Here is an 18401-nt window from a genome sequence, read left to right as displayed (position 1 = left end):
TAGAAAATATTAAAATATATTTAGTTGGGAGCCTTACTTTTTCTACATACAATTCAAGTTATTAAATGGAAAATCATTTACTATTCTTTCAGCAAAATAAAAATAATTACAATAAACAAGAGATTTTAAAAATGTACGCATATATGTACATACTGCCTTTCTCATAACCAATTATAAAATTTATCAAATTTATACATATAACTATAATTTATAAAATTGATTAAGAATATATGTTGTTCTTCAAAATTTTACTTTTTTAATTCAATTCAATATAAAGAAATTCTGTTAAACATTACATAAAAACTAAAAGGCATTACGAAAAAAATTGAAACAAGTAATATGTCTGCGACTTGTAGTTAGGTTTTTATTTTTTGTTTAGAATACGGCCAAAAATTTTTAATATTTTATCAAGTAAAAGTGTTTGAAAAATAAAATTATAAAGAAATCGCAGTTTGGCTGTTGCAATATTTGTAAGTAAATAGAAATGTATGATTGTAATATACATTTTATGAATATTGTAATATTTTTATATTTAAATCAATTTAATGATCAGCTCTTTTTAAATCAAAAACAAATGTGTGAACGATGTTTATACACCTTAATTGAAAGTGGGTACTTAAATATTTCTAACCAGAAACATACATTTTCGTCGCAAAAAGTTTATTGAAGAATATACTCTACTGAACAAAATACTAGTGCAATAGAAAAATAATGCACTATAGCTCGAAAAGAACAAATGATATGCAAAAATATTCTTCAAACGAAATGTAGGAAATTCAATTCTCTATAGAGAGAATAGCATCAAAAAGCGTAAGACGCAATACTAAGCGAGATATTCGCTAAAAACAGATTTTTGTAACCTTTGACCTCCAATATCTCGCTTAGCGCACACGACATTTTGGTGACTTTTAACCCGTTACTAATTATTAATTTTCATTTAGCTATCTAAAATTCCCCAGATTGCTATTTTTTCCTAACTTTACTGGGGTAAACACAGTTTTATGAAAATCGTAAAGTATTAACCCTTTTAGAACTGGGATCAAAGTTATTTTTTTTAATATTTTGCATTTATGTTTTAATTATTGTGTTTTTGTGGATTTCCACGAAAAGTTTTTAAAAGCGAGAATATCAAAATGAAGTTAAGGTAAAGTTAAAGCGAAATTTAAAAAAAGAAAACTCAAAAAAGTCGCTAAAAATAATTGAAATATAACAAAATTTCACAATTAGAAGTTGATTCGACAAAAAAGTTTTTTTTCGAACCACCCTACACTGAAAATTATCCATGATTTCGTAATATATACTTTTTCGTAATATATACGAAAATTTTGTGAATAATACGAAATATTATTTAATCAAGCCCTTTTCTAATTTTACCAAAATACGAAAACCTTAGGAAACTTCGTTTTATTTTACAAAAATAATTTCGTTAAGGCATGCGACATTTAATAAAGTAAAGATTTTTTTGTAAAATTATTTCAAATGTACGAGGTTTTTGTATATAAATAAATATTTCGTAAATTTCACAATTTATTCTAAATTTACATTTTAAAATTTATGTAATTTAAAAAGTATTTAGTAAAATAAACGATTTTTTCTAAATTATTATGCATTATACTAAAATATTTCGTACAATTTCTTATATATTACGAAACAATTTCGTGGTGCGAAACAACGAAGCATTTCGTACAATGTACGACATTTTTCGTATATACACATCGTCATCTAAAACGCAAACGCAAAATATTTTTAAAATTTTACAGGAGAAGCAAAAAACTAATTATATTATATATTATAGCTGACAATGGGGTATATAAAAATGGATAAATTTTACTTTTTTATCTAATGGACATTTTTTTGATGTAATACATTAAAATCAACAATAAAATCGATTTTAGTTAGGGCCGTTTGCGTTTCAGGTGACGATATAAGGCATGGATTATTTCTAGTGTAATAAACATCGAAAAATTCTTAAATGCCGTATTATAAAATTGTTAAGTGAAATTTAAATATATTTACCCTTTTTATATTCAAGAAGATCTTGTCGATTAAAAACATCATTTTAATTCTAGTTTGGACCCTAGTCAAATTGAAGAAAAAATAAACTATTTTAACAATTTTGTATAAATCTAGGACCAGTACAAGATGTGCATGAATATAAAAAATCGCCAAATTCTGTAGTGGCAGCGAATTACAGATATTTATTAACATAATAAAATGGTCTTTTACATTAGTCAATAAAGGACAATTACAAAATGCGTTAACTGTATCAGATCGTATATGTATTTCAAATTCATTTTTGAGATGCACTTAATGAGTTTAAATGAAATAACAAAGCAAAACGGCATTAACAATGTATGTATATGTAATGTACTCACCTTGACATACATACATATACATATGTAGATGCGTAAAAATATTAAAGAATATTAAAGAATATAAATTACGTGAGTGTACATTTCGGTGAATATTTTTTAGTAATAGTATTAAATAATTTATAGGTAGGTATATAAGAATTTACAATTATGATTGCTTATGCTGATTTTCTCCTTCATGACTCGATGAAGAACGTGAAATTGTGCTTGTTTTTTTGACTGCGCTACAGGGAAAAGTGCTGTCACTAGAACTACTATTACTATCACCTTTGCAAGTCCTCGACGTTGATGGTAGAGAACCGGAAGTAACAGTTGTAATTGAAGGATTCTGCACCAACACAGCTTCAGATTTGGAGGGTTGTAGTCGCTTCTCACAATACAAAGTTCCAAAAGGCTGTACTAAGGACGCTGCTAAACTTTTCGTTATTAAATACTTTGGATTATTAGAGTCGTTCGATGAGGAAATGGATTTCGTTAATGTTGTTGAAGTTGACAATGGCGTTAGTCCAGCTGTGTATGACAGGCGTGAAACAGGGAGTTTATAGTTAGATGAGGAGTCAGAACCCAACGAGTGCTGCCTTAGTAATGAGGCATTCGTTCTTATTGGCTTATTGGGCGATGTTATGGATATTAATGTTGATGCAGTTGATGCGATTGGTGTTTTTTCAATAACCGTCTTAGGAACAAAAGTTGAATTTATATTTGCCTTTGTTCTATCGGTTATAGGAAATTTATTTTTTGTACAACTTAAATCCAATTCTAGTGTATAAAAACGGCCTCTACGAAATTTAGTATTTTCATTCTCTATAGATTTAGGTTGAGATGGTGATGTAAGTGGTGTTGAGTTATATCTGTTGTTGCTGTTATTGTTACTTAAAGGATGATGGCTTATAGTACATATACTGCTACGGTTACTCGTAGTCGTCTGATCACTGCAGTTACTACTGCTGATGGGGGTACTGACACTACCCCCGCTCTGTAAATAATTGTTTTGAGACGAATAGGCAGTGGTATATTGTATAGGATGCATTAAATTGGAGGATGATGCAGGATTGAGACTATTTACTGATGATGATGGACGAACAGTGGGGCCATCGACTTCATCAGAGAGTTGTTGCTTTTGTCGTTGAGGGGAACGATAATTACTACTGTTACCTGAATGTTCGTCTTCGTCGACATTGTCGTTTTCGTCTTCATCGTCGTCATCCGAAGTTATTCTGAGTTCTGTATTGTATTCCTGCAAAGGCGGTGGTGCTGCTGGTGGTGGCGCAATGGTAAAATTTTTGCAATTTTGTTTAGAATTTACTGATTTTCCTGAAATTGATGAATTTTTAAGTCGAGGTGACGGATCTAAAAGTAAGTTTTCGCAACTCGCTTCATAGACACTAGCCAAAGGTTGAGACTTTAAGTGGGTCTTCATTGTTTGGGAACCAATCACTATCACATTGTTGCTTCCGGTTGTGGCAGATTGAATGGATTCTGCACGCGAATCTACCAAACTGTTATCAAGACGGTTACCAGAAGAATTTAAATCTCTTTTCATTCTTTCCTTCAATAACGACAATTTGTCTGCTCCAACAGTCCTTTCTTTGTTTTCAGAGCTTTTAAATGATTCCTTTTCTTTTTTGCTAATTATATCCAAGGGTTCATTGTAGAACGAATCAAATTCTAAATCTAAGAATAATTCTTGCAAGAAACGCCTTGCGTTCATTCGATAACTGCTACGACCCAACGTTCGGCAAACTTCGGAATATAAACAAATGTCTTGAAATGAAGTAGGATGTTTCTGTTTAAGCTCTAATAATGCCATTTTGGACTGTTTAGCACTGACAGGGTTAGCTAAACGCTGAACGTTATATAGAATGTTTGCCGTTAATTTATCTGGCAAACTTTCCTCGCTTAAAATGCTTTCAGGTGAATGGAACTGCAATTCTGAAAGTTGTATTGAAGAAGTATTACTAAATTGCTGTTGTTGTTGATACAAGGGTACTTTATTTGTGGATACTCCACTGGTACCACCAGCGGAATTATTTCCTCCACCTTTTCTAGCTAATGCTACAGTTGCCTGTATACCTGCCGCAACTAATGCCGCAGAAGCATTTGTATACATTTCACATAGCGTTGTCGTTGATGACAAATCGCTTGCTCCGCCATCCAAACGGGACTGATTTTGTGAACGAACTGACTTCCGCAGACGACAACAATGCAGACAGTTACTTCGTCCATGTTTGGCTCCTATCCATTTCGATCTTTTACTTACCGACGACACGTCAGAAAGTGATGATATGACCGATGACTCATCCCCAGCCTCGTTATTAAGAGAATCATTTAGGAATTGTTGTTTAGAGGTTAGCAAATTAATGTCCATTAGATCTTGATCTTGAATGTCTTGTGATACGTAGGTTCGTGACAGATTGCGTGTCGGAAACATGTCCAATAGATTTTTTGGCAGACTTATACCTACAGGCAACAAATTTTTAAAATATTCGTTCTTACTTATTCATAGAATGTGCAAAAAAACTCACCGGCATAACAAGGTCCCTTTAAGTCACTTTGAGATAAAAATTTCGGCGTATTTAGTGACGGTAGTGGTACTTGTAGTTCTTCAGTATCTAGATGTCTACATATTTAATACCAAAGAATAAGGATTTTTTCCATTTAATTTTAATACCAAATATAGACATGAACTTACGCATACATTCTCAAAGAAGTTTGCCTGTCCAAACTTCGCACTTTCATTTTACGCTGAGAATCTCCAAAGGACGATTTTCGTGGGCGAAAGGAAGCAAATGATAATAATTCCATGCGATCAACTATATCGTACAGTTCGGCGGCCGATTCAGATAAAACTGGTCGGCAATGTCGCCTTAGCGAGCGCAGCTGAGCATATCCTTTAATATCAACCGGACTGATGGCATTTTGTAAATACGAATTTCCTACCAGTGAAGTTCGTCGAAGTAATGATGATTGACCCAGCGGAATTTCTAAAAGATTCGACATACTTGGTATGGGGCTTAGGGGAAACTGTTGCAATTCCCTTGATAAATAAGAAAAGCACATACACTGTGACATATAGACTATATAATACTTATTTCCCCGTAGCAAAATACTTACCCCATCGGTGCTGCTCTTCCTGTAACAGATTCACAACTACTAACACCAGATGTATTGGAATCAGTACACGAGTTGTAACGAGTTCGATGCGAATGATAAAATCCGGAGCTCGACGTAGGTAGAATACCTCCAGCACCTGTTGTACTCAGAAGACTTATGACATCGGTCGTTTTGGACTCAGACAGAGAACGTTGATGTTTGCCGTGGCGCAAGTAGGATCCTTCCGGCAACGTTTTTGATTTTGTTGACGCAGGTATAACATTTCCACTGCCACTTGCACTGACACTGCCACTTACACTTGTTCCGCCAACTCCAATGCTTGCTGATCCAACCTGCTTAGAAGAGTATGTCTTCTCAAGTTTAGTTCGTGGCGAACTAAGTTTATTTGGTTGTGAGATATTGTCTCCACTAACCTCTTCTCCAGACGTCTTTATACTATCGGTAGTAGTATTAGCATCCTGGGCCTCTGAGCTGGCACTAGCTGCCCCAACAGCATCACGGTTGGTGCTAGTGCTACTTAACAAAAGATTCCAGTAGCTGCCTGTGTAATAGGAACCATCAATTTGATCTTCCAACCCGGTATAATTATAAGGGGGCATATCTTCGTAGTGATGTCTTACGGGAGTATAATTGCCTAACATCCAGTCTTCAGGTTGGTGTACTGGCCAAATAGTATTTCGATCATGACGAACACTTAACCAGTCTAAAACACAAAAAGGAAACATGAAATTTACATTCTCTTATCAATTTCCAATTATTAATACTCACTCAATTTAAACAAAACATTGGCACCAGCATTGGTGCTACCTATGAGGCCCAAAGAATTGTAACATGTAGCACGTATGGAATATACCTCACATTTTGTTGCCAGAAACACAAATTTGTCATATATTCTAGAAAAAATCATTTTTGGAATGAAACACATTCGTCTTAATATTGTGCATATATTCAGTACCTTGATCCAGATTCTAAGAAAAATTCAATTCCATTCGAATGTGTAGAAGCATGAGCAATGGCCCATATGGCTGCTTTAAGTTCAAGACATTCGGATTCATCTGAACATTTGCCACGACATACAACGTCCATTAGCTGTGTCAAATCGCCAAATTTCCTTAATGCTGTTGTACCCTGCGTGGTTTGCACCATCTGGCCATATAAATGAGCTGGTATATTTGGTGGAATAATTATGGGACGTGTATTGCAATTTCGCCGACTATAGTACCCATCTTCGTTACGAATGTGCAATGTTAAACTGGAATGTGTGTCGGCTTCTACCAGCAATACATATCTGTGTTAAAAACAAAATTGAGAAAATAAAAAAATATTAAAAATGTACTTTTCGGTATTTCAGCCATACAAAAGGATGGATATACTAGAATGTATCTAGTACACCAAGCCTTATTGTATAAACTAATTAAAGGGATTTCACGCTCGCCTCTTATTGTAACCATTTTTCCAGTATTCGATTTCTTCTTTAATTCGCGCCTTCGGCTGATTTAGGCCACGTGGTAGAGAATAGTACCGTGCCATTAATATGCGACCAATGTCGCCAAGAGGTTTTAAATTTGGCCACAGACTTACAATTTCCTCTAGATAATACTGTAATTACAATTTGGACAACATTTATAGAATATTGTTAAATAAAAATTAAATCAAACACTTACATATGTAATACATATTATGTATGTATGTACATATGCAAAGAAGGACATATATTCAGGTTTGTATGTATAAATGTGTTTACCTTTTCATGGCAAGCTTCTTCCAGAACATCCATAGCGGCTAGAACTACACTACGATCAGAATCTTTCGTTTGTTGTATAATTAATGGTATGCCCCAAACTTCAAAGTTTGGTATACGGGAACGTAATAAAACTACTAAAAATTGGGTAGCATACAAACGACCACTTCGAGTTTTTGCAGAAGTCAAGGCATTTTCTAATACCTTCCGAGTAATGGAATCCAATGTGTAATCCAATCCGGAAACTATTAACTTTACATAGCACACGTGCTCAGTATTCCGAACCAGGTTAATAAGACTAAAATTATAAAATATTTTAGAGATATCCAGATATGTATGTAAATTATGGTGGCCCTGTTTGTATGGAGAAAAAAATTAGTGAACTTCCCACCGAAAATAAAAGCTTGGTTCACTCTACGATATAATTTCTCAAAAGTTTTGTCCTGGGGTCAATATTTGGAAAACTGTGTCAAAGGATAAAAAGGTCGCCTTTTAAGGTTTTCCAATTTGAATTGCGTTTCATGCTAGTTCAAAAATATTGAAAATTTTATTTTTCGGAATGTAACTTATGAACATTGTTATTATTTAATGTTATGAATTGAAATTAATACATCATAAACCTCATTAAATTTCACCTAAAGGGTTTTTTTATTTTTCGAAATGCAAACTAGAAAAAAATCTACTATCTGAATCTGCTTAAATTTTTCAAATCTCTTGATTTATTAATTAGCTAACCCTAGATCAGTTAGAAAATAAGTTTTGAAAAATTAAAATAAAATTCTAACCAGGATGAAATTGTGAAAAACTGAAAAAACTCTTCGATGAAATTGTATGATATTTAATATCGTTCTTAGTTTTATAGGAGATGCAAAAAACGTTATAAAATTAAAATTATTTAATATATAAAAGCAATATTTTATATTTATGTGTAAAACTCGAGACAGATCAATTTCAGAAGAAAAAATATTTTTGAACTATTTTTTATTAAGTTATGTTTGTTTCTTTATTTCGCATTTATATTTTCTGAAACAAAATATCATCAATGAAATTTTTTTAGCATAAAGTTAACAAATTTCCCTACGAGGGGAACTGAAAGGCTGAAAATTTCTACAAATATCTCTATTAATAAGGTTTGTTTGGTATGAAAATAAGCGATATCGGTAAACGATTTCGAATAACTCCCTTACAAGTAGCCCACAGAAATATGGTTTGAACAGTCTTAAGACCAAACATGTACATGTATGTGCCGGAATTACAAATTGCTGACATTCGTTTAAGCACTACCATTTCTAGAAATTCGTTGGGTCTTGGATGAAAATGTTCCTCCAATATTGTTGAAATCTGTTCATAAGACTTTTCCTCCGGCAATTTGGTAACACTTTATCGCATGATGTGTTATTGTACCTCTCATGTAGTGGTGCAGCAGATTTTTTTACTTGTTAACATCTCCACTGCCTATAATGCTAATGGCAGTGTCTAATCTCTGCAGCCAATGCCTCCAAGACGTAATTTGTGGTTCGAACGCCTCGAAAGTGAACTGAACTCCAAAATATTCATATAATTCAGTACGGTTACTTATGAATATTTTTGGTTACAATTAATTGGAAGGGCTACCACATGTATTAAAATAATGGCATACCCACAATATACAACAATAATCAATCAACAAGTCGATTTTTTTATGATACGTTGTTTTGCGTTTCAGGTCACGATATGTACACTGACAAACTAAATTATTGGCACAGTAGGCACTTTAAACTTATGATCGTTGTATTGGTCATATTGAAGGGAAATATTTTTACTGGATAGAGAAGTATTTTTACTGGATAGAGAATCTAATTTTCCACAGATTTCAATTTGTTGCATTTTGGAATGCACATTATATTACTATTTATTTAAAAATGAGTAAAAATGTCCTAATTAGGTTGAACAAAATTATTGGCACACTTAATTAAAAACTATTCGATATTGGTTATTTGCGAAATTTTTTTCATTTAACCCACAAATCTTTTTTCGGATTGGTATCTGACGATTGTGTCAACATGAGAAACATTCGATGAAAGCCTTATACGCACAATATGAGACACATGATTTCAGTTGTCATCGTCATGTAAGATCGATCATGCTTGTAAATAAAACTATTCGCGACTTTGTGCGAGATATTCTTTTTGAATATTTACATTCCACCATTTTCCCCTAATATCGTCATACCTAAAGCGAAAATAGTACGCTAAAGCGGACATAATCAATAATGTTGTATATTTCTTTAAAAGGTTTAGTTTTTCTAACTCAGTACTGATCTTTTTCCAAATCGTTTGGAGGCATATATAGTTAGAGATATTAAACTTTTGTTCATCCGAGAACTGCACTTGTTCCCAAAAATCATTCGACATCTTTTAAATTCTTCTTATGGTTCAGTTACCTCATTTTAGAATTATTATATGAAATATATAAATATAATATAAATACCAATAGCAACACGACAATTGTACTTAGCCTATTGCAGTGCCCTCCGAACCGTTATTACAGAAACATTGATTCTAAACTCTTCTTTAATCTCTTCAGCAATCTGTATGATGGACATTTGCGGATTCACTCTCACTTTTTGGACTATTTGGTTGTTAAAACATCTATGACCAATTAAATATTTTGCATTTTCAAATAAAAATGCTTCATTGAAACGCAACATGATTCTCCGAATGAATTCTATTTATCATATCTAATACAACCTAGCATTTCTTAAATATCTATGCCTTGTTTATGCAAAAAAAGAATCATTTTACTCTGGGATTCTGCGGATTATATTTGTGTTCAAACATTTTTTAAAATTAAGTAAATTCTATGAAAATTTTAGGAACACTGACCATTTCACTTTGACACGTGATATCTGTTCATTTTAGGAAGTAGAAATAATGGCTATTTCACCAAAAAAAAGTTTAGGACCATACATTTTTAGGATAGTTGGTAAGTGCACCAATAATTTTGTTCAGGAAAATTGGGTACTTTTTTAATCTCCATTTACCCCAGGAAAATTAGGCAAACAATTTAGCAATCTGGAGAATTTCAGATAGCTAAATGAAAATTGGCACATAGCTTCCCCTTAGCATAATTAGTAAGAATTTAAAAGTCACCGAAAATATCTTGTGCGCTAAGCGAGATATTGGAGGTCAAAGGCTACAAAAATTAGTTTTTGCCGAATATCTTGCTTAATATTCGTCGGACGCATTTTAATGTTATTATAATTTCTATAGAGAATTGGATTTCTTACATTTTGATTGAAGAATATTTTTGCGTATAATAAGTTGTTTTCGAGCTAAATTTTCCATTGCACTAATATTTTCAAATCTTAATATACATTGTACTAATAACAAATTTGTCATAATTTTTACGTCACTCATAAGCAGTTAGGTCAAATTCGCTCTATGACCCATAGTGCAATGTCTGTCTATCCATAATTTCAGATAGTAGCACAGGTCATATTTATGATAAGATATAGGAAAAAATTGGTGGTCATAATCCACATAATTAGAGTAATATTTCCATCAAATTTTATTAAAATCAGACCTCATCTTTAAATATTTTATAAAAATTTTTGAATTTTCAAAAAAGTGTGGAAAAAGATGTAGTATTTTCATCACAACTAGTAACCTGAAGTGCTTCAAATTCGGCTGAAAAAACTATGAATTTTACATTAGCGTGTCATTGGAGGGATGTTGTTCATTTTTGATAACTTTGAACTACATCTAATCTTATTTTTAGAAGCAGTAAAAATCCGATATCTGGATGTCAAAAATAAACCACAATCTTTCAATGACACGCTTTTGTTAATTTCATTAGTTTTTCACCAAAACTTGATGTACTTCGAATATGTTATCTACATCTCTTTTCTCACTTTTAATTGGGTTTTCATTTGTAAGGAAATATTTGGTTTATAAATGCGCAAAATATGTAATCGCATTTTTATATGTGGTTAAGATGTCGTTTGTAAAGTATGACATCAATTATTTTTTGATTATGTCCGCTAATTTTTTTTAATTTACCCAGCAAAAAATAATTGATGTCATACTTTACAAACTACATCTTAAAATGCGATTACATATTTTTCACTTTTATAAACCAAATATTTCCTTACAAATGAAACCCCAGTTAAAAGTGAGGAAAGAGATGTGGAAAAGTCATTACAATAACATATTTGAAGTACATCAAGATTTGGTGAAAGAGTAGTGAAATTTACATAAGCGTGTCATTAAGAGAATGTGTTTTATATTTGACATCCAAATATTGGATGTTTACTGTTTCTAAAAATAAGATTAGATGTAGTTCAAAGTTGCCAAAAATGAACAACATCCCTCCAATGACACGCTAATGTAAAATTCATAGGTTTTACACCCGAATTTGAAGCACTTCGGGTTACTAGTTGTGATGAAAATTCTACATCTTTTTCCACATTTTTTTTGCGGGGTATATTCATAATTGTGATCTGTGACCCCATCAGAAATTTCGGATAGACGGACATTGCACTATGGGCCAGAGAGTGATGTTGTGATAAGGGATATAAAAGAAATTAATTATGTACCTTTGGCTAATATTAGAAAAAAAAAATTTATCTGTATTGGAGTTAAAAATATTATGATTTGAAAATGTTTATTTTTATTTAAACAAAGAAAAAATGTAATGCAACAAAGTAAATTTTGTGGAGAACCTATCACTCTATCATGTAAAAACGTCTCTTTTTTAAAAATCTATGTCATAAAGGGTCTGTTCAATAACTAAAAGTTGTTACTAATTTTCACAAAAATATTTCAAATTTGTATTGAAATACAAAAACAATTTATGATAATTTGTAACAATTATTTGTTATTGAACATACATAATGTCATTAAATCTATCGTGAAGTTTAATGAGCTTACTGTGCCAATAATTTAGTTTGTCAGTGTATGTAATAATTTCAATTATTCTTAGAAAAAAAAAAATAATAAGCATAAATGTTTACAAAAAATTATAAAAAAAAATGTTTAATATTTTGCAATCGCGCATAAATATTTGATATCATATGAATGCGTCTTTGGAAGATACCAAATTGCATATTTTTTATTTGTAAAAAATATGGATAAATCATAAAAACCTCAAAAAAGGACTTTGATCCAGCTTAAATATATTCGTTATGACAAAAGAATAGTACCTTTGAATGAACTAAACAGATTTTCATTTCCGGCGGGAACATCAGGAACTCCCATATTGGGTCCACCTTAATGTACATATACATATATCAAGGTAAAAATGCTTACTGTTCAAATACGGCTGTATTCGTTAAAATACTGATGCCCTTCTGAGAACGACACATACGTCCAATAAATAAAAAATACTGTTGACACATAGTATTATTCATATGCTGGGGACTAAATAGACAATCGTGAGCACGATTTGATGTGGTTACAGCCAACAACTGTGTGGCCACATCCGTAAAAAAATCAGTCAACAAACGAATGCTCTCAAAAGGACTTATGGCCAGCAACCAGTCAATAAAGTCTAAACCAACTTTTACATAAACTGGTAAAGATTTACCATGTACTAGTTCCTGGTGAGAAAAATGATTATGACTGGGTTTGAAATAACCGATAAGATTTTTCAAAAACTGCAAACTTGGTTCTTCCAATTTCCTTATCAAATTACACTACAATATTAAAGAAAACTTCATTACATATACAAAATTTACGACTGCCAATATAATTCTTACCCTTATTATAGTAGATATAATTTCCCATTCCCAACCGGAACCATCCTTAGCATTTAAAACATTGGATTCTTTAATTAAACGATTCACTTTAATATTTTCCAGAAATGGTAGTAATTTACATTTTAAGCGGAAACTTGATCTTCTCGTCGAAGAGGACTGTGAATTCGATTCGTCACTCGAAGAGACAGAATCATGACGTGGCCTTTCTAATGTACCGCCCATTGCCTGTAACTGTGATACGCCAGTGTTAACTTGTGATGCTGTTGGTGACTGCAGGCCGGATGGAAAAGGTAAGGCATTTATTTCACGTCTAAATAGTCTAGTGTGTATTAGAGCTGCAAAATACACATAAAAAAATAACTGTATTTTAAAATTTTTAAATTTATAATGTCATTCTATAGACTTACAGCCTTCTTGAATAATACTATCTAAAAATAAACTACTCGAGGCTGGCCGATTTCTTAGCATCTTTTGGTAACATTGCAATGCTGATATAGCTGCACTTGCTCTTTGATTTCCTTGGGTTGCGTGTGATATTAAGGTCGGCAATGCGGGGCTAGTACTACATATATCGGCTGGAAGATGTGTATGCATTAAATGTAGTATTTTTCCAATTAAAACGGTGGCAGCAACGGATACTGCAGTTTCGCTTGAAACAATAACCTCTACTAGCGCATTTACAAGACCGGTCTCGAGAAAGCAATACAACTGCAAAGCAAGGTGTTGTTCACATATATTTGGCGTTCGAGCTGCCAAACTTGGTAAAATGCTTCGACCCTCAGCGGCCACAAAACCGTTACTCAAAAGCCAGTTGACTTGGAAGTCAGACGGATCTACCGCCTGCAAAGCCACAATGTAGTCATCAGTCCATATTGGTTGTGGAAGACCTAAAAGTTCATATAGCAATTCTAGTATTGCTTTCTTCAAATGGACGAAATATATAAAACATTTATTACAACAACTTATAAATTTCAACTTTATAAAATATATGTACATACTCTAACTTCTATTTGATTTAAATATAAAGCGTCAACTATTGCTTTTAAACCAGACGGTTTACTTGGATCACAGAATTCAATGGTTCCTGTCCAGCTGCGTAATACGGACAACAATGCTAGTCGACAACTTGTATAACGTAACTCGCGCGCATCTCTGTAATTTCATATTTATTATAAAATGATATTATTATTTACAATCATACCACAACTTACTTATTTTTATCCATAATCCCCAAACGATATGTGAAGTCGCAATAGGGCGCTGCTAGACAATCCAAACGTACACCTGATATATTGCGAGTCTGAGGCCATTCCAACAAATACAAAAGAACACCGCTCAAACTTTCTGCTATACGTGGATTATGGCACTCCAACACGTTGCGTGTTATAGACGTAACACCACCACAGCATATTAGTAGCGTTGGATTTAATACAGCAAACTCACAAAGCGTTGCCAAACATGCTCTTAATAAATTATCACTTTCTTCAATGCCCGTGTCCGCCAGGGACACTAAACAACGTACCAAGACCGGGCTGATATTTTCTGCAGAAATTGCAAGCATTTTCCTTATCTACAATAAAAATATTTCATTATTACTAAATATATGTACCTATGTACATCAAGTACGATAAAACAATAAAGAAAACTCACCAATTTTAAAGCTTGCACCCGCTCATCATCATTCTTAAGCATTAAATCGATAGATCGACATATCAAATGTGGGAGTTGCAATGAATTAAATACCTTCACATCCTTAACTGTGGTCAAAACATAACGAATTGTTCGTAAAGCTGCAGCTCGAACTTGCGTAAATGTGTGAATAAGAGATGCACTCAAGCTTAAATTATGAAAACAAAAGCAATAGTTAATATAATTTTGTAAATTGTTACGGTATAGCACCGTAAAAATAGGCCTATTTACATTTAAGAAACCACCATGTTAACATATCACACAAAAAACCTTAAGTTAGAGATGAATTTACAAGAGTTTTTTTAGTTTGTGCATTATAGGTGTCCAAAAAATATCGATTTTTTGGATAGGTCTTTTTTTGTTCATTAATGTCTAAAACTAATCTGTGTGACTCGTGTTTGTCACCAAATGTAATCAAAATTTATTTAAGATCACAATGTGCAATTTAATTGTCCTATAGTTATTTTATATACATACATAATATGTACATATTATACAGGTCGTTGTTATGTTCTAATAATTTAGTTTAATAAACTATGCGACACTATATTGGGAAGTGAAAAATTCCATCGCAAATTGAAAGTATGCCATTAACGTATTCAAACCCCCGAAGCATTTTTCGCTGCTAGGCCAAACTTTAATGCTATCGCTAATTTATAGTTCATAGTGTGTTAACGGGATTTTTAATTTTAATTAATAGAAACTGTTAACGAATGGGTTGTTATATGAAGGCTCCTTTAATGGGCCCTTGAATAATATGTAAGTCATGAACATCACAAACTCACAAACTTTTACCTGACAAAATCTTAGTTGTTTACACGATTTTTTAATTTAGCACATCGTCAACCTATATATTTTTAATTTTAATTAATAGAAACTGTTAACGAATGGGTTGTTATATGAAGGCTCCTTTAATGGGCCCTTGAATAATATGTAAGTCATGAACATCACAAACTCACAAACTTTTACCTGACAAAATCTTAGTTGTTTACACGATTTTTTAATTTAGCACATCGTCAACCTATATTCAAAAAGTGAGAACTCTATTTTGGGCAAAGTGAGTTTTTGATTCCAAAGGATTCCTCAATGAGATGATCATATTAATTTTATTCCTCTTCGATATGTTGACCCAGTTAATTTTAACTAAAAATACTCCATTCATAAATATTAAAAAAAAAACAAATATCAGAAAATTCATATGTTGCAATCACATATTGTAGAAACGTCGACACCAGTCAACAATACTTGATAAAGAATCCTTTTTGCTACCTTGAAGAGAAATGCACGAGAAAATTAAAGTTCTCACGGTCATAAAATTAAATATCATCTTAACATTTCATAAAAGAAGACTTTCTGTCTTCAAATCATTGCAATTGAAACCTCTCTGAAATATTAAATTCTAAATGTACGGGAATATTTAATTGATATGACATCTCTACTTTCTTTCGAGCTAGATGACAAAATATGTAGGGGGTCCACTAAGTAAAAGACGGTGGGAACCGCGGGTTTTTTAGTTATGTCAGTTTCAGTAAATGAGATTTATGTATGTATATTAGAGTTTCCCAAAGAACTACCTTTTTAAGAATCAAATAATCTATGAATACCTCTCAATCGATACGTATTAATGTACTGAACACTAGAAAAATAAGAACTATTTTTTTGAAACAACTTTTTCACCTACTTTTTATTTTTCCATAGCTTTAATCTTATGGACACTATTCGTTTTTGTACTAACTAAAGATAAGGAGATAAAGTATTTACATGCTTATCCGAGTGACATCGCTTTACGTATTAGAACTTGGTTGTTAAAATTTGTGAACAATTTTTTTTTTAATTTGAATTTTTTGACTTGGCGCCCCTTAATAAAATACAAAAATTGAGACAACAGTGGTTAGCTGATGTAATTATACACAGTATATCTCGTTCATGTGCACCGAATAGTAAATGGCTACAACAGCCATAAAAGTTGGAAAACTTGAACGTAAATGTTTCAAAATATCAGTTTTTGGAGCGGCGCATTAGCACTTATGTAGGAAATAATTTGGATTATTGCGTAATTGAGTTTTTTTTTGTTATTTTGAAATATAAAATCGGAGCATGCAAAAATATTCAAATGCAAAAATTTTATGAACTTTTTAAAAATTTTGCAAAATTTCATTTTATTTATTTTTGTGGTTTTACAACTTATACCCAGCAAAAAATAATTGATGTCATACTTTACAAACGCCATCTTCTAAAAATGCGATTACATATTTTTCGCTTTTATAAATCAAATATTTCCTTACAAATGAAAACACAGAAAGAGACGTAGAAAAGTCACTACAAATAACACATTCGAAGTACATCAAGTTTTGATGAAAAAACACTGAAATTTACATAAGCGTGTCATTGAAAGAATGTGGTTTATTTTTGACATACAAATATCGCATTTTTACAGCTTCTAAAAATAAGATTAGATGTAGTTCAGACATGCTAATGTAAAATTCATAGATTTTTCACCTGAATTTGAAGGATTTCGGGTTACTAGTTGTGATGAAAATACTACATCTTTTTCCACACTTTTTTGCTGGGTACAAACATTTAATGAATATATATGAAGATGATGATACACACAATTGATTGGGATCATAAATATCCTTGTAAGTTAAAAAGACGTCACTTTTATCTAAAAACATTTGGCCAAGTTTTCTTAATAATTTAATGTAAAACTGGGGCGAATCAAAAAAGCAAAATAATTGTAGGTTTTGTGAACCGAATAAAATTTACATTGCTTCAAAAAGCATCACTCTATAAATATTGCTTTCCTTATAAATCAAGCTCGTACAATTCAGATATTAACATTAAGTTTTATATATCCTTTCCGTGCTTTCCGTTTAATATTATAAATCCGTTTAATACTTATAAATCCTTTCCGAGCACAACAATAACAATATATGTACATAACGGCCAATACACCTTTATAAAAAGAGCACTTTTTCTTATTCAATGATTTCATGTAAAAATCTCTTTTAAAAAAAGTGGATCTAAATAAATTGCAATAAATTATTAAATTATTAATGAAGTAAAGCATACCAATAAAGCAATTCCTCTGTAGAGAATCCCAAACAATTCCTGGCTGTCACCAAAGTAGATATGGTTGTTAACGCAGTGGCAGACGTAGAAGCACCACCACTCGAATGTGTAGGTCTTGCTGAAGATATTAGTTTTTTACTTTGTTGCTCTTGCTGCTGGCATAATGTGGCCAACCCATTGAGAAGGAAGAGGCGCTTCGCATCCCGTGTGTCACGACAGCATAATGCGGTATATATATCAAAACAATTCTCTGCTGCAGATTTTTTTGGATCCAAACGGTAATTATCTTCAGAATCTTGCGAAACTGCAAAAAAAATCAACAAACGTAGTTATAAAATCTAATAAATATTAATATTTTTGTGTACAAATATAGTATTAGTGAAAGTATTAATTTGTACCTCTTAATACTGTGTGTGTTTGATGCATTAGTATTTACTATAGACACCCATTTTCCGAAATACAAAACTAACAATCTTTTAACAATAAGGTGAAAAATATGTACACATTAGGGTGGTTTTATCTCATATGGTAAAGAAAATGTGTGATTTTTTTTTTGGGGGCACCTCCTAAAATGTTTCTTTCTGTCAGATTTTAGGATTGCCAAAATTTTAGCACAATTAGAAGATGTTAACCCGTGCCACTGGGGCCTCAAAGTTTTGAAAATCTCGATTTTTGG

At 32.2% G+C, this 18401-nt stretch overlaps 1 protein-coding gene across 9 annotated transcripts in view; it reads right to left on the bottom strand.

Annotated features, from left to right (window-relative positions):
- Window positions 1-18401, bottom strand: part of LOC119607142 (rapamycin-insensitive companion of mTOR) — a 34449-nt gene continuing 16048 nt past the window's right edge. For 7 of the 9 annotated variants that reach the window (XM_037960956.1, XM_037960948.1, XM_037960940.1 and 4 more), the window contains exons 3-17: window positions 17726-18029; window positions 14615-14801; window positions 14176-14534; window positions 13963-14116; window positions 13372-13885; window positions 12965-13299; window positions 12516-12901; window positions 7231-7525; window positions 6922-7085; window positions 6442-6774; window positions 6255-6379; window positions 5487-6189; window positions 5065-5409; window positions 4898-4992; window positions 1-4832 (exon numbers count right to left, since the gene is read on the bottom strand). In XM_037960956.1, the coding sequence (XP_037816884.1) occupies window positions 2521-4832; window positions 4898-4992; window positions 5065-5409; window positions 5487-6189; window positions 6255-6379; window positions 6442-6774; window positions 6922-7085; window positions 7231-7525; window positions 12516-12901; window positions 12965-13299; window positions 13372-13885; window positions 13963-14116; window positions 14176-14534; window positions 14615-14801; window positions 17726-18029 (6611 nt within the window). In that variant the 3' untranslated portion in view covers window positions 1-2520. The remainder of the gene's footprint in view (window positions 4833-4897; window positions 4993-5064; window positions 5410-5486; window positions 6190-6254; window positions 6380-6441; window positions 6775-6921; window positions 7086-7230; window positions 7526-12515; window positions 12902-12964; window positions 13300-13371; window positions 13886-13962; window positions 14117-14175; window positions 14535-14614; window positions 14802-17725; window positions 18030-18401) is intronic. The other 2 variants (XM_037960993.1, XM_037960999.1) reach the window with 2 other exon arrangements.

This window comes from Lucilia sericata, unplaced genomic scaffold (assembly GCF_015586225.1).
Source record: "Lucilia sericata isolate MDLA Ls3-8-SP2 unplaced genomic scaffold, ASM1558622v1 Contig000018F_arrow, whole genome shotgun sequence".
Lineage (NCBI taxonomy): Eukaryota > Metazoa > Arthropoda > Insecta > Diptera > Calliphoridae > Lucilia > Lucilia sericata.
This window is presented reverse-complemented; position numbering and strand designations above follow the sequence as displayed.